Source organism: Equus przewalskii, chromosome 21 (genome assembly GCF_037783145.1).
Source record: "Equus przewalskii isolate Varuska chromosome 21, EquPr2, whole genome shotgun sequence".
NCBI lineage: Eukaryota > Metazoa > Chordata > Mammalia > Perissodactyla > Equidae > Equus > Equus przewalskii.
The window spans coordinates 13,211,810-13,235,963 of NC_091851.1; the positions used below are offsets into that span (position 1 = coordinate 13,211,810).

The 24,154-nt window shown below is 38.5% G+C and overlaps 1 protein-coding gene across 2 annotated transcripts in view; it reads right to left on the minus strand.

Moving 5' to 3' along the window:
- SLX4IP (SLX4 interacting protein) overlaps positions 1-24,154 on the minus strand; it is a 185,070-nt gene that overhangs the window by 18,837 nt on the left and 142,079 nt on the right. For both annotated transcript variants that reach the window (XM_008521386.2, XM_070588824.1), the window contains 2 exons: positions 7,006-7,083; positions 3,913-4,001 (listed from right to left, as the gene is read on the minus strand). In XM_008521386.2, coding sequence (XP_008519608.1) covers positions 3,913-4,001; positions 7,006-7,083 — 167 coding nt within the window. The remainder of the gene's footprint in view (positions 1-3,912; positions 4,002-7,005; positions 7,084-24,154) is intronic.

Consider the following 24,154-nt stretch of genomic DNA (forward strand, 5'->3'; position numbering starts at 1 on the left):
TCTACTAAGATGAGGCTACAGCGAGGGCCTAGCACTGTGTGGCTGGGGTACGTCTGCAGAAGCTTGATGGCTATTTCCATAGCTTGGCCACAACTCAAATGAAGCCTGAGGTAGAAAACCAAAATACCTTAATGGACATATTCACTTTTAGGCAGTACTTGCACTAAATGTCATTTTTTAAATTTTCAAAACAATCTCAGACATTTACAGGTTAGGTTTAAAAGTAAGGAAGCAACCTAGAACTTTGGACTTTCCTTCTGAATGGTGGCAAGGATCCAGCTGAACATTCAGGTGCAGAATGGATACATCTTCGAGAAAAAGGGCGGCTCTACTTTAATCACATTTTTTAGGTCATCAGGATTACCTTCAGTACCCTTATCCGCCAGACTATAAGGTTCTTGAGGGCAAGAGCACTTTCTTATCTTTCTTTGTTTCCTTAATGCCTACCAGCGCTCCTGGCATAGAGCCAGCACTCAGCAAATTATGTTACAATGTGATGGTAAGAACAGATGGGATGGGTCTCCAGAGACCAGGAGTGGCTGTAACCAATGCTCCATGAGAAAGTAGCTTTGTGCTGACCCTGAATGGTCCCAGATATACACAGAGTTCTACGGTTATTTACATAACAAAGTTATTACTTTGTAAGGTAAAGTTAATACTTCGGTTATTATTGGCTATTTACTTTAATAAAGAAATAATACATAATTTTGAATTTCCCAAAGGCCCAAGGGCTTTACATCTGAGGAAGAAAACAGCCTCTACACAGGCACTTGGGCTTGTAAATATGAAAAAAAAATATTGTTGGAATCAAATATAACTGAGTGCAATAAAAATTTACTTTATGCTCTACAGATTTACAGGAAAAAAGATGTGAGAGAAAAAAACCCCACAAAAATAAAACTAAAGGTAAAAATTCTTAAAGGCTTCCCAGCTCCATTTCTAGCAATAGGTCAAAAACTGAGGCTTCGAGGGCTTCAAGATTTCTTATGAGAAACTGGAGTAAGAAAAATACAGTGACTCATCTCATAATAATGCCCTTTCTTCCCAAAGTACACATCACAGTTCCCACATTCCTGGCACATGGGCACTCAGCGTGGAGCTATTGCAACACGGAGCATCTCCCTGCACCAACATCCCTCGGTGGACCCGAGACACCGCCGACAGCAGGGGAACAGACCTCTCTGATGCTGGGGGCTTTGTGGGGGGGCATGGCTGCACTTGTCCTGCACCCCAAAGGAGGGGGATTACTCCCTTTGTAACGCTGATCTGGAACAGCGGCTCTTTTGTGCAGCCACCTTTAAGACCCCGGGAGCTAAGTGCAGCCGGCTTCCTCGGGTATAGGCTGAAAGAATCCCCTGGCAGAGCCGTTCTGAATAGACCCAGACGTCCTAACCTACTGTCATTTAGATACTGTGGATCCAAACAGAAAAAAAAAGTCCAAGGAAAGGGAGTCTGCTACTCAAGGCTAGAGCAGGAGTAGGCGACCAGGCTGTTACTCAGGTACGAGCTTTCTCCCCCATCATTCTGTGGCCATGGAAGACTGAGTTCAGTAAACAGTTAGAGGGAAATAACTGAACTTTATTGTCAAAGAACTATGTCCAGTAGAGCTCCTCAGGAAGCCGATTTCCCAGCCTCGCCCAGTCACATGTGTCTTGAGAAGAATTTCCAAGAAAAAATGAGATGGATCCTGCCCTTCAGCGGGTACGGACGTAAAGTGATAAAAGAACTCACAGCTTTAAGAAAGTTCAGGAATATTCAGGAAAGCCAGGTGTCACTGGCCTTGGGCATCTGAAATATATAACAGGGAGTAAGAATGCCTACCTTGTGACGGAAGGCAATTCTGGGAGAGCAGGACTGTTTCTTGACCCTTCAAGGGCTGAGACAGGAGGAGGTTTGCACAGGTCACCCATCAATGGGGATAAAGCACCAAGGCGTTTTTTGGGGAAGGACTGTGTCACTGGCTTGATGGACAATTTGCAGGAGAGAGGATATTTTATTCTTTGCTTGACCCGGATATTTTACTGTTTCTAGGGACAACAAACTTGAGGAAATGATGGACTGTAGGCCTGTGAGGAGGGGAGGTGCAGAGGTGAGCTGGCCAAGCAGAAGGGGTGCACAGAGTGTCCAGGGATGGAGCTGTTGAGCGGCCTCAGGCTTTAGCTGATGTGTGTGTGTGTGTGGCTGGGAAAGTGTGCATGTGAAGGCATGGTCAGAGGTGGGGAAAAAGGGCAGCTGAAGAGTCAGAGACTGACCACATCTAAAGAGAATCACTCAAAATAATGAAAGCTCTTCATGATGTAAATGGCATTTTCCTTATAAGCTAACTTGGTTAACTCTGATAGTGTTATCGCTAGCTGTCTGAACATTCTGAAGATAAGAAAACTGAACTGGCTCATGTAAAAGGCTCAGACCAGTGAACTTTTCAGTATGAAAATGCTTAACATTTAGGAAGTCCTCCAGATTATAGGATTTATATGACAGCAGCTATAGAAAACTTACATCTGTATAAATACCACTGCCCCTAAGGAGGATAAAATTTCATTTGTATTGGGATGTTTTAATTCAGCCTCAATAATTTAAGATATTAATATTACATATCATACAAGATCTAATTTCTTCTGTATTCCATCTGAAAGCAAGAATACTTTCTGGTACAGTTCATTGTTGTTTTCTTAAGCTACAGATTCAGTTTCTTCACAAGAATTGGTTAAGTTCTATTACATTGTAGTTGTTTGCCAACAGCATTACTAGTTTCACATTTATTAATTAACTAAGATAACTCAAGATCCTGAAAATATTTCAAAGAATAAACTTTTAATACTTTTCATCAAATTTGCTTCATTTATTTCACTTAATACGTACACTTAGAGTTTAGTGATAGAAGTAGTATGGGTCACACTGGCTTTTCTAAAGGACTAGCTGCTCCACATGACGGCATCTGCATTTAAATATGAGCTCTCTGCTCTTCACTTTTCCTGGTGTCTATTCACTCTTCAAATCTCTAAAAAACACTTCCTATGCATTTATTTAAGATGAGATAAGAAGCTGGTTTTTATACCATATGGGCCAAATTTCAATGGATTAAAAAATAATAAACATAAGGGGTAATCTAATATTCCCATAAATTATTCTAGAAGCATAATAATCATGTCATACTTCATGTCCAGGTTTAATGGCTGCTAGATTTTTTTTCCTCTCTCTGTTAAAGTTTCAAGTCATACGTCGAAAATTATGAAAATAATTTGTATGGAGGTAAGTTTGGATAAATCGGACTGTGACTGCAGCAAGATACACACACACAAGGAGACTCTCTCTCATGTATATCTTAAGCTTAAAAGACAAAGCTGCAAGCTGAAACACCATGAGTGAGTTTTCTGTATCCATCTGTCTGAATAGAGAACTCCAATGAAACAGAAACCGGACCTGATGAAGCTCAAGACTCAGCATGAGAAAAGAGAGAAAAAACGAACCCTATCAGTTAAGAAATAACACACTGGGGAAAAGTAGTGGTTCTCATGAAAATGTCAGTGATTCACCATGGAATAAAATTCAAAAGCCACTGACCCTGATGAAAGCTTCCAGTGGAAATATGTGGATTTTGCTTCATTTTATTTAAAGACTTTGCTTTATTTCATTTAAATGCTATCATAAGCAACATCACAGTTTTTGTGATATGTGCTTTCTCATTTTACTTCATATGGAAGAGACACTGCTAATCAAACTAAATTTTCAAGGATCTTCAGAAAAAAGTCAATCAATACTATTATGCAAAATAGGTAGGACATTTTGATTCCTTAAAACATGCACTGAGTGCTCAATAGTTAAATGACAACAGAAGACTATTTTTCTATTTTTTATAATAACTCACCATTTAAGCAGATTTATTTCTTTATGGAATTTTTTCATACATACCAGTTCTTCCTTTTGACTTGCCAACAGATCACAATTGTATGCAAGTTGACTTACACAGACCACAAATCTGTCAGGAAATACACGGAGTTCTGTACAAAATGAAGAAAATCACGTTACTAAAGGCATCAAAAAACTATGAACACAGAAATGCTTGGTCCCAGATTTTTAAGTTATAGCAATAAGCATGTATGCCTAAGACTTGTCTCTTCTCTCCTCCCTTCCTTTTGGTGCTTGCCATCAACGGGGGTCGGGGAGGGGGAGGCAAGCACAAAGCTCTAGGGAGCGCCCAGGAGGCTACAAATTGGTCTACCTGAGCCCCTTGACCATTAAATCACATAACACCCCAGGCAAGACCTTGGCAGCCTTCCCTCTGTGTCAGTTTGCTGTTTTCTGTTCAGAACTCACATCTGGGAAATGGGATCAACGTTTTTTAGTGAGTGTGCAGACTTACACAGGAGGAGGAGGAGGAACATGAGATAAAAATCTGAAAACATGACTTGTCAATGTTCTTACTGGTTAGTTTACTTATCACCTTTGGTCAACTGGTCTTAGAGAGTCCCCCAAACCAAGAGCAAACTCCTAATCTGAATCAGGCTATGAAAACAGCAGTGTCATTAATTAGGAATTAATGATCAAACTATTAAGGAAACGTTTAAATACGCAATAGTAAAGATGGCACAACTATACCACGGTCATAGTGTTCTATTATTACAACTTCTTAAAGCAAAACCACTGACTTCCAGGTGGAGAAGGCTGAATGAATTACAGAACTGGACTCCTCAACAGTCTATGAAAGGAACAGAAAATGGTAAAAGCCATCAGTATCTCTCCTTCTCTCATCTGTCGGTCCATCCATTCACTCATTTGCCTAGCCTCCACCTATTTCTGGAGTGATATCTGGAATGATGTTTGGCTGACGCTAACATTGCATTTTTTGGGTGGGTAGGGAGGGTCTTCTCCTCCCTTCCTTATACTTGGTTGTATTGCTTGAATATTTTTATAATACACATGTATCATATTTCTAACAGAAATATAGCCATTTTTTTAAAAGAGAAAACCTCCCTCTTAGATGGGATTATTTTTTTTAAAGATGGACACTATGAATCAGTCCATTGCACATTTCCAATAATGAATGACAAAAGTGAGGACACTGACTGAGGTAACAACATATCTCAATCTGATGCACTTGGAAGCCAAGCATGAAGGTGAGACACACAACTTAAACACAGTTAGCACCTTATACCACTTGGCTAGGTTAAATGATACCAAAAGGCTTAATGAGTCGATGTTCCAGCAACAGCTCTCTCCTCACCTCTCACTGCTGTTTCCTTGGTGACCATCCTTCCCCATCCCACTTCATCCCACTCAGCACAAGCAGATTAACAGTTCTAAAAAGCAGCTCCACTTACCCTGCTCAAAACCCTGGCATGGCACCTCAGTGCCCATCATGTGACATGATTGGGGCCTAACCTGTCATTCTGGTCTTACCCCGACTCGTCCTCCTCACATAGAAACCCCATTTCAGGGAGCCTGGATGTGATTAAACTTTCACCTTTCATGATGTCACATCTGGCTAGGCAACTAGGGATGAACTTTGAAAAGCCAGAGAAACAAAATTATCAAAGTAGTTAATATTTATTCATGAATTCTTAAAATATTTTACTGAGATAAGTGGTAAGTAGTCTGCTTCCTGCTTTATAGAAAGGGAAGCTGAGTCACAGAATTCATTATTTGCTACCCCCTGCACCCCAAAAACATCATCACATTGAAATACCACCTGTTGGCAGATCAGAATTAGAATTCAAAATTACCAGTTCTATCAATTATTAGTGGATCAGTTCATTAGTGGATCAGAATTAGAATTTAAAGTTATCAGTTTCATCAAATAATTCCTCTGTTTTGTCCTTCCATTTCTTCCTCTGAAAAATAAGAATGCTAGAATGGCAGATTTTGAACATTTTGGTATGAGGTATTATATAAACAGAAAGCAACTTCTGTACTCCTTTACTCTGCTTAGGCCATAAATGAGATTTCTATTATTTAAATAAAGTAAAGATACAGGCAACAGCAATCTCTACCACAAAGGGTAGCTAGGCTGAAGTTTAACAAATACAAGTTTAGCTGGCTTATTTTACTAAGAGAACTGAATAAAGTGGGAGGCCCCATTAAGAGAGTAATATATTGAAGTGACACTTAAAGTTAAGAGAGTGGAGATAATTGCAAAGATTCCAAGAGCAAACCTCTGTACAGTTTATTTTTCAAGTCCCTGTTTCGTATCTTATATACTAAAATCATCCAGGGAAGTTGAGTTAGATTTTCTTTCCAATGCTCCATCAACTTGGAGAACAGTCATTAGCATCTGACTTTATTGTTGTTGGCTGGACATGTTTGACATCATTTCCTCAGTGGACATCTTGACTTGGGGAAATGAGGGGGGAAGCTGGCCACATCACACACCTAGGAAAGGCTCTGATGGCTCTGGGCTGGGAAAGCATTTTCTCGTACACATACTTGCTCTATATCCCAGGGCCTTGGTGTGCGCAGACAATGATCAAGTCATTCATAGTTTAACTGCCTGTCAAGTCTCCCTGGGAGCTCAAGGAAAGTACTGAGATGAAGCAGGAAAGTAAAGTGTGGCCCAGCTCACTGTTCTTAGGCAGGCAGTAAATAGTGAAAGTTGAAAAAAAAATAAGCACAAATGTTTGGAAATATTCTTTTTTTATTTTATTTTTGGTAAGGAAGATTCGCCCTGAGCTAACACATGTGCCAATCCTCCCCTACTTTGTATGTGGCTAATTGTGTAAAATGCCTGATGAACCAAGAAATCAGTTTTTCTTTTTTTTTGAGAAAGACTAGCCCTGAGCTAACATCTGCCGCCAATCCTCCTCTTTTTGCCGAGGAAGGTTGGCCCTGAGCTAACATCCGTGCCCATTTTCCTCTATTTCATATGTGGGATGCCCCCCACAACGTGACTTGACAACCTGTGGGTAGGTCCACCCCTGGGATCTGAACTGACGAACCCCGGGCCACCAAAGCAGAATGTGCGAACTTAACCGCTGCGCCACCGGGACAGCCCAGAAATCAGTTTCTTACCAGCATTCTGTGAGCCCCCAAAGCAGCGAAGGCGTATCCCTCTTTTGATGAAATAGGCTGTGATTTGAAAGCCATAACCTGTAAAGTGAAAGAGGACATGAATAGATTATAAGCTTGTTTGCCACTGAATCTCACAGGCCCAGCCCAATGCCTGCCATTCAGTATGCATTTAACAATTATTTAGCAAATGAAAGAGCAGAAGAATCAACAGAGGGCCTCACTAGAGAGCATGGGGAGAACATTACAATCAGCTCTTCCAGGAGGCCTGGCCAGAGCATCTGGATGGTCTCTAGTCCCTGAAGTGGCTCAGTAACCTCACCTGTAAAACGGAATAAAGAAGGAGATGTAACAGACCTGAAAATCGGGCCTCTCAGGCCAAGCTGGGGCACAGATCTTGGCCACCATCTGATACTCATTACTTATCAGCTCATAAAAAGAATCATTTAATACCTATTTGAAGATGTATTTTGCCTTTAAGTTATTCTAATTCAAGTACAGTCAAGCCTTTCTGTAGAATGAGATGAAAAGAAATGATACGAACTCCCACCCAAAAAAGAAAGAAAATTCTCCAATTTACCAGACTGGCCCAAATGAAAAAGATCAAGAGCACCAAGTCTTGGCAAGAACAGGGGAAAACTGGAATTCTCATATACTGCTGGCAGGAGTACAAATTGGTACAGCCACTGCTTGAGTATTGAAAGTTAAACTTAAGCATGAATATACAGTGTTCATAATAGCACTTTTTGTAAGAATCCCAACCAGGAACCAATGCAAATATCCATCAACAAAATTTTTTTTATTCCAAAAAAAAAGGAGTATAGTCACACAGTGAAATACTATATTTCCCCTGAAAATGAATGAGCTACAATTACAGGCCATATCAGAAATAAATCTCACAAACATACTGTTAAGTGAAAGAAGCATGGTTCAAAGGAGTACATTCCACCTATGAAAATGGAGACGTTACCATACATCTGACAGGGTGGCAACAGAATTTCAGGTGATTCACAGAAAGTACCAGCAGTGTTAGGCAGCCCTGGTGCTCTAGTGGTTAAGGTTTGGTGCTCTCACCACCCAGCATGGGTCTAACACAGACTAGGAAAAAGGACGTGGCCACCCACTTCTGAAAAAAGCAGCCATGAAAACCCTATAAATAGCAGCAGAGTACTGTCCGACAGAGCACTGGAAGGTGAGAGGATGGTGCAAAAAGACCAGGCAGGGTTCCGCTCTGCTGTCCACAGGGGCAGTAGGAACTGGAATCGACTAGACAGCACTAAGAACAACAAACCAGCAGAGTCCCTTCCTTCCTTCTCTTCCAGCCCGCCTCCTGGTATAAACTACACTGCTGGTGACTTTCCTGAAAAGATTAAGTAAAAATGTTCCCGTTAACACAGTCAAGTACTCAGTGTGACAGAATCAGAAATAAAGGCCCACCAAAGAGGAGTGAGGGTCCCCAACTTCTAAGACAACCTCAGAGACAGTATTTCATCCATGAAACTGGAGGGGCCAGGAGTTACAAGAGGTGGTCTCCAGGACCATCAGACTCTCCAAAGTCCACGACTATGATTGTTTTGAAAGAATTTGTAAATAAAGAGCACAATTAAAGAAGTTTCCACTTTTACAATCAGTATCCTTCCAACACTCCTGTAGAAAGATCCAGAACACCAGTGACCACAGATTTGCCGTTCTGTCTACAAAAGCTCTGGCTCTGACAGAAAAACTGCTTTAGTCACGGGGATTGCAAAATAACAGTGACATCTATGACAGGATAATCTCCAGATTTACTAAGATGAAATATATTTTTTCTTAACATACTTGAAATGGATTGCATTTTGGTCATGTAGCTTTCTTCTGCTTAAAATGTCAAACAAAACATGCACACCGTTGGCATTATTCTGAGTGCTTTAAAACAAATACTTCATTCCTTAGGTCTCTGAGAGAGTGGAAGCGACTTCCACATCTGTTTATGTCCTACTGCTGGGAGAGGGGAATTTAAAGAGAGGAGACCTTAACAATTTGGGATTCACAAACACACATAGAAAAATTTTAAACTGATTTTCAAAGTAATGATTTATAATGTGAATCCTTAAAAAGACCGAATAACAAAAAAAATATGCAATATCTAAGTCATTCTGCCTTTGTTGGTGGATCATACATAACACTTACAGCTCTTGGTGATTAAGATTCAGATGGCATAGTCAAAATGTCAAAAATCTTTTCCCTGTACAATATCTCCAGCAATAAAATATTATTATTAGGAAGGGGCTAAATCTGAAGTTGACTATGAAAGCTACAGCTCTGAGCTCAGGAAACCTGGTATCTAGAGATACCACTTGAGTGATAACTAAATCTTACTTGGTCAGTTAAACAATAAAGTCTCAATATGATACTTCCCCCTACAGAGAAATAAAGCAGTATAAGGCAAATTCCAACTAAGTGATTTACTACTGAAATTACTAGGAGAATTGAGTTTATTGAAATCTGTCCTGCTATACTCCCCACCCCCAGGATAGGATTCTGTTAAAAGGAATCACTCCTAAACTGGCTTCTTGTTATGGTTTCAATGGAAAATTCTATCTAATGACACCTATAGGACAAATGGCAAGTTTAACAGGTCAAAAAAGATTTGCACCTGCTTAGTTCAAATTCCACTGGCCATAGAAAACTTTATTGTTTAAAGAGATAGTAAATACAAAAGGAACTTGTTAGTTCTTATGGCAAACTAATTTTGATATCCAGGTGTACCTCGGAGATATTGTGAATTCAGTTCCAGGCCACTGCAATATAGCAAATATCACAATAAAATGAGTCGCAAATTTTTTGGTTTTCTGGTGCACATAAAAGTTTACAATATACTGAACATATAGTAGTTTATCAAGTGTGCAAAAGCATTATGTCTGAAAAAATGTACATACCTTAATCAAAAAAATACTTTATTACTAAAAAATGCTAACTATCATCTGAGCCTTCAGCAAGTCGACATCTTTTTGCTGATGGAGGGTCTTGCCTTGATGGTGATGGCTGCTGACTGATCAGGGTAGTGGTTGTTGAAGGCTGCGGTAGCTGTGGCAATTTCTTAAAATAAGACAATGAAGTTTGCTGCATCAATTAATTCTTCCTTCCATGAACAATTTCTCTGCAGCAAACAATATTGTTTGATAGCATTTTACCCAGAGTAGAACTTCTTTCAAAATTGGAGCCAATTCTCTCAAACCCTGCCACTGCTTTATCAACTAAGTGTACACAGTGTTCTAAATTCTTTGTTGTTATTTCAACAATCTTCACAGCATCTTCACCAGGAGTAGATTCCATCTCAAGAAATCACTTTCTTTGCTCATCTGTAAGAAGTAACTTCTTTGTCAAAGCTTATCATGAGATTGTAGCAATTCAGTCACATTTTCAGGCTCCACTTCTAATTCTAGTTCTGTTACTATTTCTACCACATCTGCAGTTACCTCCTCCCCTGATGCTGAACCTCTCAAAGTCATCCATGAGGGTTGAAATCAACTTCTTCCAAGCCCCCATTAATGCTGGTATTTTGATCTCTTCCCATGAATCACAAGTGTTCTTAATGGCATCTAGAATGGTGAATCCTTTCCAGAAGGTTTTCGATTGACTTTGCCCAGATCCAGCAGAAGAATCACTATCCCCTATGGCAGCAATAGCCTTACAAACAGTATTTCTTAAATAATAGGACTTAAAAGTCGAAATTACTCCTTGATCCATGGGCTGCAGAATGGATGTTATGTTAGCAGGGATGAAAACAACATTAATCTCGTGGTACATCTCTATCAGAGCTCTTGGGTGATCAGGTGCATTGTAAATGAGCAGTCATATTTTGAAAGGATCTTTTTTTCTAAGCAGCAAGTCTCAACAGTGGGCATAAAACATTCAGTAAACCATGTTGTAAACAGATGTGCTTTGTAGTTCCATTTAAAGAGCACAGGCAGAGTAGATTTAGCATAATTCTTAAGAGCCCTAGTATTTCCAGAATGGTAAATGAGTATTTGCTTCAATTTAAAGTCACTAGCTGTATGAGCCACTAACAAGAGAGCCAGTCTGTCCTTTGAAGCTTTGAAGTCAGGCATTGACTTCTCTCTAGCTATGAAAGTCCCAGATGGCATCTTCTTCCAATATAAGGCTGTTTCATCTACATTGAAAATCTGTTGTTCAGTGTGGCCACCTTCATCAATGATCTTAGCTAGGTCTGCTTGATAACCTGCTGCAGCTTCTCCATCAGCACTTGCTGCTTCCCCTTGCACTTTTGTGTTATGGAGACGGCTTCTCTCCTTAAACGTCATGAACCAACCTCTGCTAGCTTCAGACTTTTCTTCTTCAGCTTCCTTACCTCTCTCAGCCTTCATTCTCTTCACTCTTAGAACTGAAGAGAGTTAGGGCCTTGCTCTGGATTAGGCTTTAACTTAAGGGAATATCGTGGTTGGTTTGATATTCTATCCCGACAACTAAAACTTTTTCCACATCAGCAATAAGGCTGTTTGGCTTTCTTATCATTCATGTGTTCACTTGTGTAACACTTTTAATTTCTTTCCAAAACTTTTTCTTTTGCATTCACAACTTGGCTATTGGCCTCTAAGTTAGAGGCCTCGTTTACAGCCTATCTCAGCTCTGGACATGCTTTCCTTATTAAGCTTAATCATTTCTAGTTTTTGATGTAAAGCAAGAGACGTAAGACTCTTCCTTTCACTTGAACACTTAGAGGCCATTGTAGCTTTATTAACTGACCTGACTTCAATATTGTTGTATCTCAGGGCATAGGGGGGCCCGAGGAGAGGTGGAGAGATGGGGGAATGGCCAGTTTGTGCAGCAGTCAGAACACACACAATATTTACCAAGTAAGTTCACCTCTTAAATGGGTATGGTTCATGGTGCCCCAAAACAATTACAAGGTAACATCAAAGATCACTGATCACAGATCACCATAACAAATACAGTAATAATAAAATAGTCTAAAATATTGTGAGAATTACCAAAATGTGACATAGAGACATGAAGCAAGCAAACACTGTTGGAAAAATGGCGCCGATAGACTTGTTTAACGTGGGGTTGCCACAAGCCTTCAATTTGTAAAAAATGCAATATCTGCTAAGCGCAATAAAGCAAAGCACAATAAAAAGAGGTATGCCTGTATAAACAAAGAAAATCACTGCTGCTGAAATATACTGAACTGAAATGCTTAGGGAGATGTATTTCATTTATCCATAGATAGCAGGCAGTAATAACGACTACATTCTTATCTTTGCTCTTTAATGAAATCTCCTTCACAGAGTTCAGCAGGCCACTGAGATTTTGCACTTAACCAAGGCTAAAGCAAAGCTCCACTATTGTCTAAAGCTAAATAGCAACTTGGCAAAGAATCAAAGAGGCCCTTTGCTTTTCCCTTCTTGGGGCACCAGCTTCCAGCTTGCTGCACTGGTGTTTTAAATGCACAGAACCAGAGTCAGTAGGAGACTGGCGTTAGGGGGGATCAAAATGGAAAACATAGAGCAAGAACCTTTTCATTCGAAAACTACCTGACAATGGTATTCCAAGACTCTGAGGCACTTGTGAATCACATTTAAGTATGCCTGTTTTCTTGCCAGCTCCTGTGGTCCTCCTACATCTGAAGACTGTTTAGAAACAGGAAGAGATTAGGGTTAGAGGGAGCACAGCTTTGTAGTGGAAGCATCTTTGCACCAGGAGTCCTCAGGTATGTGTATTTCTAGAAATAATTCATATTTCTGCATTGCTTAACATCATGCGACATCTAGTACCAGCAAGGGTCCATCTTCTCCTCTGGCCTGCAAGCAGCCCCCAAAGTCTCCAGTCCCTATGCCTCTTGCATTCTGTACTTTATAGAGAGCTGCTGTGCCTCTCTCTACCTTTCTACGGACAACCTCCCAACCCCCAATGATGACTTGTTACCATATTAACTTTCTTCTGGCTCACCTGGTTGTTCACCAAAGAACACTAAGTCTCCAAGAAAAGAAAAGGGCAAAGGGGACTCAGTAATATTTATGAGAGAAAGAAAGGGTGGACCATGTTTTAAGGACAAACCAGAATTCTGCTACTGTTTTATTTCATATTCTGTCTAAAATGAACTGCTCCAAAATGGCTTTATTAGAAATTCAAAGACTTCATGAACAGAAAGGGAAAAACAACAACAACAAATCAAATATGAGTTGAATAAATTCCATCTTGGCTTAGCAAGGCAGTAGATTAGTTTTAAGTAGTACCATGCTCCAATGACTAATACTTTTTAAGGGAGTGGTCGTTTATTTCGGTTGTTACATTTCATGGTCCCAAGACACTGAGAGCAAATATCCAACATGGAGTTTTTACTGTAAAACTATCCAGCTTCACTTGTTTTCCGAGGGAGTCATAGCCAAGGCTACCTGAGCTTCCCCAAGGCTGCCAAGGGGAGTCTGTGGTACAGTGCATCACAGCGGAAAGCTCTCTCCCATGGCTATTATGAGACTGTTCACGGGGAGCCTGGGAAAATGTCTCCGAGTGGCCTGCTGAGCCACTGACCAGCCTGACAGGTAAGCACCTGTTCACAGTGGGCTCCTCCCACCACCACGTGGCTCTGCTCAAGCAAAGCCTTCTCCCAAACCTCAAGGCGCCTCAGGATGACCTGCTGTGTCCTGCAGCAGTTCTCTCTCTGAGATGACTGCTTCATTACTATCAACACTCACAATCATGGAAAATTTCAAACACTCAGAAAAGTAGAAAAATAGTGCCATGAACACCCAAAAACCCACCATGTAGACTCAATAATGGTTAATACCTTGTCATATTTCATATATATATTCGCTAAACCATTTCAAAATAAATTATACATCGTGACATTTGACTCCTAAATAGGTGAGCATATCCTACAGCACCAAAATACTATGATCACAACTGAGCATGACATCATTGTGCAATCATCCACCATATTCAAATTTCTCAAACTGTCCTCAAAATGTACATGACTGATTTTCCTTCTGAAGCAGGATCCAACCACAGATCATGCTTTGCATTTGGTTGTCTTTTATATCTCCTGAAATCTAGAATAATCTTCCTCTCTCTTTTTTTCATAACTCTGACCTTTAAAGAGATCAGGCTAGTTTTCTTGGTGAATGATCCCCATCTGGGGTTTTAACTTTGTTTGTGTTTTTTTAATTTCAGTTGCTTAAGTACAAATTTTCAACCTGCACGCTCTTGTAGAATGACAGATATTTAATTTTGATGACTTCTTTAATTGCTGCAGGAAACTGTAGGTTCAAACTAAAGCTACAATTATAATACAAAGTCTGGAATACAGATGACTTGAAGATTTAGTCCTAAAAATAATTTTAAAGAAATAAAATCTTAAATTTATAAATACTTAAATTTTTAGCAAAGGTAAGCTTACCTAAGCAGGTAGGATAGTGGTCTCATATTTGTTTTAAGAAAGGGCACTTGGCGGCAATCAGATGACTATGTGCTGACCTAGAAGTAGCTCCATACTGTACCAGTTCAGACTTGCAACTGGTGCCAGCGTGAGGTTATGAGTCAGTTCCCATTCTTGATCTGAAGACTTGAGCGAGATTTAATAAGAGGGTCAGAAAGAAGGCGCTGATATCTACAGAGTATTGGCAATGTCTTGGGTGCTTAGACCAGACCGGGAACATAGAACATATTTAAAAGATGGAGAATATGTGTGTTTTCAAGCTATTTCATTTAGGAAAAATGAAGTTATAATTCATTACTTCTGAAAATTTGCCCATTAGGAAAGTCAGATGTGTCCTTATCAGATGGTCAAGGGTAGAGAAATCACAAATTTGATACTGTCACTTGGAGCATAAAGGGAGGCTAGGTAGGAGATTGGGCTTTTGGAAAAGCCTTGATGGGGCCCTTTGAAACATGTTACAGGCCTAAGTGTGACCTTCACCACTGCTAGCGATGGGTGGGGCTGGAGAAAGGGACTGTTCTGTGGGAACCAAAAAACAAGAGCCCTGTCATAAGTTTAAGAATACACACATAGGATCCTAGTCTAAGACCACAATTGGGAAACAATTTGGGTGGGTAAGTGGAATATTTGGTCCTGCGCTAAATATTTCACTTATTATTACCCAAGACATTTAGAGACTCCAAGGGTTCCCTTGAGATAACATTTTATGTCCTTAAATAAGGACAGTACTGGACTCTGAGTCACAATAAAGCTATGTCTATTTGATGCCAAAACAAATGGGGCAAAAGGGTTAGTTCCATGAAAAAAACCCCAAAACTGTGAACAAAGTAATTACTTGAGGCCAAATTTACTTAGAAAAAAACAAATTTTGTACCTATCACCTCATTGACTTTGTATGTAATACCACTAGCCACATGTGCTATTAATTTTATTATGTACGGGATCCATCAGAGATTGTTAACACTGAGTGAGAAAGCTTCTCAGGGCAGACAAAAATTAGAATAAAACAAATTGAGAAATTGTCACTTCAGATTTTCTTTCCCATACCACTTTCCCACTTTTTTGTTTATAAAAATATGCCCTTAACATTAAATATGAAAACCATGTTTAGATAATATGCAAGCACAGATGAAATGATATTCAAAATGATGGTTCCTACAATCATAGCTCTGCCAGACCACACATAATAATGGGAATGATATAATACTGTGTACTTACAAAGCTCAAAGTTCTTTACAACACCCTTCACTCACCTTTAAATAACTATGCATAAAGGAAACACAGAATTTTTTTTTTTGAGGAAGATTAGCCCTGAGCTAACTGCTGCCAATCCTCCTGCTTTTGCTGAGGAAGACTGGCCCTGAGCTAACACCCGTGCCTATCTTCCTCTACGTTATACATGGGACACCTGCCACAGCATGGCTTGCCAAGCAGTGCTATATCCGCACCCAGGATCCGAACCGGCGAACCCCAGGCTACCGAGAAGCAGAACATGTGCACATAACCGCTGCGCCACCGGGCTGGCCCCGGAAACACGATTTTTAATAAACCTTCTAAATGAGGTAGCTGGTTGTTTGAACTGTTGGCTATTCAAGCAGGCTCCTCTGCAATAGCTTTCAAACTTCCTGTGCCTAAGATGAGGAACGCCAGATGAAGCAAACCCTCTGGGCCTCCCTGTCTTGTGGGGACCCATTCTAACTCTGAGATTCTATGACCATATGCAATGAGAAAAAGAGTTCATGAACCACAGGACTATCCTAACAGGATCACGGAATCACAGGACAAGAAAGATCTTGAGAAGCCATCTAGTTCACTTCTTGCTTGTTAGCCAGGACCATATTTAAACCATATTTTAAAAACAATACTGAAATGCCAAATGAGAAGATGCCACACCCTTGCATGTGTAACTCAATTCTTCCTTTACCTATGAATTGAGGTTGCAAACTTAAAATGCTTAAAGGGCAAGACAGGTAACAGCAAAAGAACTGGGTTCTGACTGTGGAAAACTGGAGAAGGCCCACGCCTGGTTTAAAGGGGACAGCGGCTACTGAACTCCAGCCATTAACTGCCATTGGAAAAATACAGCTCAGGGGTACCAGATCTTAGGCCTTTCCAGAAAAGCTGGATATCCACATTTTTATATGAAATCTCCCCAAATTTTAAATTAGCAATGAATTCAAATTTTTAAAATATACTGTGAAGCCAAATCAAATATTTCTGAGGGCTGCTTCAGTTTTGCACTGCCATGTTGCAATCTCTAATCTAAATTCCTCACACTTTAGTTGAAGTTCATTTTCTTGTGTTTTGTCTTTGGCAGAACTGGATGAAAGCAGCCACTATCAAATGCTTGAAGATAGTCATTTCAATCTAGTCATTTATTCTAAGCTAAATAAACCCAACTCCTTAACCTCTTTACACAGGACATGTTTATCTATGTTTAAATCATCTTTCTGACACTTCTAAGTCCTGACATTAAAGATAGACATTAAGGGTTTGATTCACTGTGGAGGAAAATGGAAGGATCATATTTTAGAAAACGTTAATTGTATGAATGTGTGAGACCTGTATTTACAAAAATCATAATGGGGCTGCCCGGTAGCCAAGTGGTTAAAATTTCCTGTGCTCCACTTCAGCGGCCCAGGTTCGCAGGTTTGGATCCCAGGCACGGACATACTCCACTCATCAGTCATGCTGTAGAGGCATCCCATACACAAACAACAGAAAAGGACTGGCACTGATGTTAGCTCAGGGTGAATCTTCCTCACCAAAAAAATAAATAAATTTTCAAAATCATAAAACTTATATTTATTTAACAAAAAGGACTTTAATAGATTAACATACCATGTTCTTGGTTGGAAGGCTAACTGTTATAAAGATATGAATTGTTCCCATATTTATTTATTTAACAAACATGTTCTGAGTGCCTATTATGCTCCAGACAATTCCAATCAAAATCACAATGAAAATCATATTTTTTGTGTGTGTGAGGGGAGGAGGCAGTTTGGAAGTTGTCAAAAATAATTTTAAAATTTGTCTAGAAGAATAAACAAGTAAGAATAGTTAAGGAAAAAAATTTAAAATGAAAGTTTTTTTCTTAATTAAAAGTAATGTATATTTAATTTATCAAAAAAACTAGAAACAAAAAGGTATAAAGAGAAAGTTACATCACCAACAATCTGACTACTTTGTTATCTTGACTTTTGATGTCCTCCAGATCTTTTCTCAAGATATATAAACGCACATATATTCTTATTTCTTTTTACAAAGATGGAACCACATGGTAAATGCTGCTTTATAACCTGATTTTTCTTTAAAAAACTCAATGTTATGTACATTGACTTTTGTGTGTGGTATCAGTTCGGAAGCCACTTTTAATCTTTCCCAGTTGAATAACCAACTGAATATTCTGTAGAAAAAGGTCCTTACTGATCTGCAATGCCAGCTCTGTCATGTATAAGCCTCTGAGTGATTTTATTACATTGACTTATCAGTCAACACACATTGTGTTAATTACCTGAGCTTTATTTATAATAACTCTTAATGCCCAGTACGGCAAGTTCCTCTCCTGATCCTCACACTGTTTCATCTTTATCAGGAGTACCTGGAGTTATTCTTGGTCCTTGATGCTTTCATATAACTTTTAGTATTAGCTTGTTAAGTTGCATGAAAAACTATGCTGGGAGTTTGAATAGAAAGGCCTTGAATCTATAGATCAATTTGGAGAAAACTAACATCTTTATGATTAGGAGACTTCCTATGCATTTAACATGGCAAATCTCCCAATTGTTTTTAAGGACTTTTTAAATATCTTTCAATAAAGTTAAAAAATCTTCTACATAAAATTCTCACATACTTTAGTAAGTCTATAATGAGGTACTTCGTATTTTTATTGTTGCCATCACACGTTACCTCCTAAAAATTATATTTCCAAACTGTCTGCTGTTGAAATTGACTTCTGTATGTTGACCTGCAGCTGAAAAACCCGTTAAACCCTCTTATTAATTCGAATAATTAGTCTGCATATTTCCTTTAGACCTTTCCACGTATACAATCATATCATTTAGACCCACAAGGCCACTCTTTTTCGTTATGTCCAATTTTTTCACCTGTTTTCACCTGTATTTTTTTCCCTGTCTTACTGTTAGGGCTGGAACCCCTAGTAAGTTGTTGAATACTGTTGCTCATAGGAATCATTGTGGTGCCCTTGTTACAAAAGGAACACAACGTTTCATCACTGCAAAGAGTGTTTGCTTCCATTTCACCCACGTTTTCAAATTTATTAGCATGAAGTTGTTCTTAATAGTCTCTTATTATTCTGTTTAATTTCCACTGACATTTAATTATATCTTCTTTCTTATTACTAGTATTTCTACTTCTAATAATTCTCTTTACCTTTTTTCCCTTGATTTTGATCACTTTTTGTCTTGATAATTTATTTCATAAAACTGAATTCTGGCTATTTAAAAAAGCCTTTCTACTATATATGTTGTATCTAATTAATTTCTTTGTATTCTTTTATTTCCCTTCTTTTTCCTTGGGTTTATTCATTCGTTCTTTATCTAACTTCTTAAGTTAGATGCGTAACTCATTTATTGTTAGACTTATTTTCTAATATAAGCATTTTAAGGCTATAAATTACCCCAGGTAGGCATGCCCTATAAGTGCTGCAAAGTAATCTTTTAATTATCAGTTTTAAATATTTTCTGATTTCAATTAACATTTCCTTTTTGACTCATGTATTATATACAAATATGCTTTTTAATTTCTAAAAGTACCTCTGTTATTAATTTCTAAGTTAATTTTATTGCAGTCAGAGAATGTGATCTATTTAAAAAATCATATTCTTTGAAACTTTTTGAGGGTTAATGTGCCCTAGTTTCATAAATGTTCACTATAGGTTTGATAAAAATGGGCATTTTCTGGTTACTGAGTTCAGTGTTCAAAATATGTCCGTTGATTCAAGCTTGGTAATTTTTCTGATCAAATCCTCTATATTCTTTCTATCTGCTGGATCAATTAATTAATCAGAATAGTGGGTTAAGATCTCCCTTTACGATAGCAGATTTATCAATTTCTCTTTAGTTCTGTCCACTTTGCATTTTTAGAAACTGAATTCCATGCATATAGGTTTAGAATTATTATATGCTCAACGAATTGGACCTTTAATCAATATTCAGTGGTCCCCTTTGCCTTAAAGGTTTTTGATGTAATACTAACATACTTGCTCCAGCTTGCTTTTCAGTAGTATTTGTGTGATATACCCTTTTCCTTCCTTTTCTTTTTGACTTTCTGAGGTCTTATGTTGTAGGAATCTCTCTTATAAACAGTACATCAATAAAATTTTTAACAATCTAGTCTTATAATATTTGTGATTATCAATAAATTTGGGTTAATATCTAGTATTTGTTAAATGTTTTACTTTTTCTGTGTTTTCTTTTTAAAAGTTCTTTTATTGCCATCTTTGGGGTTGATTTATTTGTTTTTCCTCCCTTCATTCCATTTTCCCTCTTCTACTCTGAAATTTATATCATCTCTTTCTATTCTTGCAGTGCTTACACTATAACTTTTAACATGCATATTTAACTGAACAAGTCCAAAGTCAGTTTGCATTTTCACTCCCCTCCAAAAAAGTCAAGACCTAAGAATGCTTTAACTCCAATCACACATGCCCTGCCCCCACTACATATCTGCCAGGGCTTTCCAGGATTTTAGTTTTCCCTTGACTTTTATAAATCCTATAAAGTGCCCATTTTTGCTGTTTAGCTGCGCCCACATGGTTACATTTTCTTTGTTCACTACTGCCTGTCTCTCAGACCTCTTTCCTAGGATCATGTCCTGCTTCCTGAATAATAGTCTTTGGAAGTCCTTCAACGAAGTTTTGTGAATAGCAAACTTTTTCAGGTATCTATAGGTCTGAAATGCCTTTATTTCACCTTCAATCTTGAAAAACAGAATATAGAATTCTAGGATAACAATTATTTTTTTCTCAGCACTTTCAGGAAATCATTCCGGTGTTTTGGCTTCCATTTTTTCTGTTAATTAATTGATTGATTGATTTTCCAAAGGTGATCTTTTCCTTTTGACAGCTTTTAAAATCTCTTTTAAGTCTTTGGTGGTTTGGAATTTACTACAACGTGCCTAGGGTCTTTTAAACAATTTACCCTGCTGGGATCTGTGGGGCATCCTTAACCAGAGAATATATCCTTCACTTATTTTGCAAAGCTGTCAGTCTTTTTCACTTTGATTCCTGCCTCCAATGCCTTTTTCACTATCCTCCTGCAACTTTGATTTTTCTTATACTGAATCTGTTTTCTCCTGTCCTAATTTGCCAGGATGTTGCAAACTGACTGATACAATACTGATGCATTCCATTCTAGGAAAAAAAAAACCCCTAATTCATATTCCCACCAGCAGTAGAAAGCCACGTCCACTTTCCCATACTCACACCGACAGTGGGCAATATCAATCTTTACTTACCTAATAGGCTAATGGTTACAGCTCATTGCTTTTTTATTTCCATATTTTTTGATTACCAGAAAGGTCAAACTTTATTTCCGATGTTTAAAATTCATTTGTATCTCTACATGTCCTTTGTTCACTTCTATTAGGGTGCATAACTTTTTTTTTAGCTTTTTTTCATTGCTTCATAAGCATGATTTTATAATAAATGCATTAACCTTTTATCTGAAAACATTTTCTTCCCATCTCATCATTCATATTTTGTTTATAGTATTTTTCATTTTGCCAAAGTATTTTCCACTTTTTATTTAGTCAAATACATGTTTCGTTTTGTTTTGGCATTCTGATATAAAGCCTTTCCCCAAGACAGAAGAAAAAAAAATCACTTACACTGTCATTTTCTTATAGTATTATGTTTAAATCAAAGATCACAAACTCTGATGATTGCATCAAAAATGGGAAAAAGACTTAGCACCTTGTAAAATGGGATACAAATCCTAAATGACTAGCACAATACTGAGAGGAATGTTTGTTACAGGCATGTGACATGCCTGCAAAGGTGCACTTGGTGTTGTAAAATTTTCTGAATTAGTTGCAAACATTTTAAGGATTGGGAAAGGTTGCATGAAAATATGGATTTTCAGCTTCTCTTTAAAATCTGAATATGTGGCACAAGGGCCTGCATTTCCACAATGGCACAGAGTGGCTGAAATTGGTAGAAGCAACTGCAAGCTGAGTGAGAGAAGGTGAGCCTCATCAGTCACCATCGGACTAATGAGAAAGGGACACATTCAAGGGACACTTCAGAGATAGAATCAGAGACAGATTTGGTGGTCAACAATCAACATGTGCAGAGAGGGTGAATTCTAATGATGGTTATTCTAGCCTTGTTGACTAGGCAATGGCAGCTTGCTACGGAACAGAGAGTGTGTGGAGAGTTGGTAGATAATAAACCAAGCTTAAGACAGAAGGACCTATGAGATACCTGGGCAACAAATGGAAATACGGTGTGGAGTTTAGAAGAGAAGTGAGGTCTAGAGATACATACTGACATAACTCTGCCCAAGGGCAAAAATGTCCATGGTGGAACACGTCAAGTGAGAAATGAAGATGACTAGGCCAGGACCAATGCTTCAGGGTCAGCAGAGAAAGAGGAGCCCACAAGGAGTGGCTGGATGGGAAGAGGGATAATCAAGAGAGTGAAGTCTTGGAAGTTTCAGGAAAAGAGAGTTTAAAGATCAAATGCCAGAGAGCATAGTAAAGGCAGAAATCGAACAAAATACTGAGAGTTGACAATTAAAAGGTGGTTGATAGCATTTTTGAGGTAGCTTCACAGTAGAAGAATGAATGAAGGTAAGAAAGAATGCAGAAAAAGGCAAACATCTGTTTCAGGAACTCTGCAAAGATGAGAAGCAGAAAACAGCATGGGAGCTTCAGGGGAACCACTAAGTTAAAGGAAGATCGTGTGTTCCCCCTATGCCACATTCCTGTTTCCGTTTCCCACTCTCGTGCTGGCTTTCTCAATAGGGACCGCATCACAGATTTGTGGCAAGTACCTCACTGTGGCTCTGTCCTTCATGACAGGTAGTCACTGCTCTCTCCTCTGATGTTTATGTAGTCTGTTTCTGTTCTATATATTTTATTCAGCATTTGCCTGTAACAAACATTCCTCTCAGTATTATCACAGTCATTTGGGATTTATATCCCATTTTACAAGGTGCTAAGTCTTTTTCCCATTTTTGATGCACTCACTCAAGTCATGAATGAAAACACTAAATATTCCCAAAGTTTATCATCAATCCTACTGTTTCTTCCAGTTATTAAATAACCCACTATGAAGTTCAAGTAATTATCTACTAGAGTCTTTCCAATTCTGGATCACGAGTCTACCGCCCATATCTAAATCAACTGGGGAATCTGACTCTCCAAGGCTGGAGTCTTTTACAACTGTACAGATTCCTGTATCCTTAGCACCCAAGAACCTGATGTAGATCTGGGGTGAGTGCCAGAGAACTGCATTCTTTTCAAAGAGCTCTGGGGGATCCTGATGCACAGTTCAGGTTTGGAAGTCACTGCTCTAAATCTTATTTTGTTGATTTACTGGTATGTTATAACGACAAGAGTCTTGCTAGAGTAATGATGGTGCTTTACAGAATTCTTGGAAGATAAAAACGAAATGCAAGTTCTGTAAGTGAATATGAGAGAAATTACCCTAGTTTCTTAAACACAAATAAATAGGCCTTTAGCAAGAGTACTATAGCAACAGTGAAGAGGCGTGGGGAGAAAGCTAATTTCTAAGGCACTCAAGGCCCAAACTACCGAGGCAATTTATGAGAAGCCACTGCATATTGGCTCAATTATTATTGCGTCTCTGGAGGATTTCAAAGAACAGGTCTTATGCCCTCTTTGTTTTCTTTTCTCTCTCTCTCACTCTTTTTAACTGTCTGCTGATCTTTTCACAGAAAAAAAATCACTACATACTGTTCATTTTTTATCTTCCACAAGTCCTTAGAGTTCACAAAGAATGTATGTCATTTTTATACATAAAAATAAAGTGATAGGAATGCAATAACTTATGATCTTAATTAAGACACTAAATCAGATCTCACATAGACTCCGATGAAAAAAGGAACTAACTATGTATGCTACGACTCAGATTTATTATTTCTGAAACACTACCTTGATATTCTCAACTGCCTAAACAAGGCAAAGTTTAGAAGAATACATAAAGGGGTCTTTTTAATTTTGTTTTGCTTACATAGTATTTACTGATAATATAAATATCAAATGAACAAATCTAAAATACTGATTAACAAAAAAGTCATAAAACAAAAACTCCATTTTCCTTGAATACACATTATTAACATGAAATTAAGAGAGAGACAACCAGACATCACATGCTGCCCAATGAGACGCAACAGGAAACACACCCCATCTACCACAAAGTATTCTTGCACAAGAAACAACAACAACGAGGATCCTGACCTCATCAAGCCTGTGGATCTAACTACCGGTTTACTGGAAATACAGGGGCTGGAAGAATATGTTAACACCGCCATGTAGATACAGCCAGCCAAACCCAAAATGTGGGAAATTCCAGAGGACGCTTGACCCAGTTTCTTCAATAAGTAAACGGCAAGATAAAAAATCAGGAGGGCCGTTCCCATAGGTTCAAAGAGATATTCCTCTAAGGTAAAGAGAATCAACCAAACGCAATGAATGTGTAGATTGACTTTGTTTCGACCCTGATTTGACCGA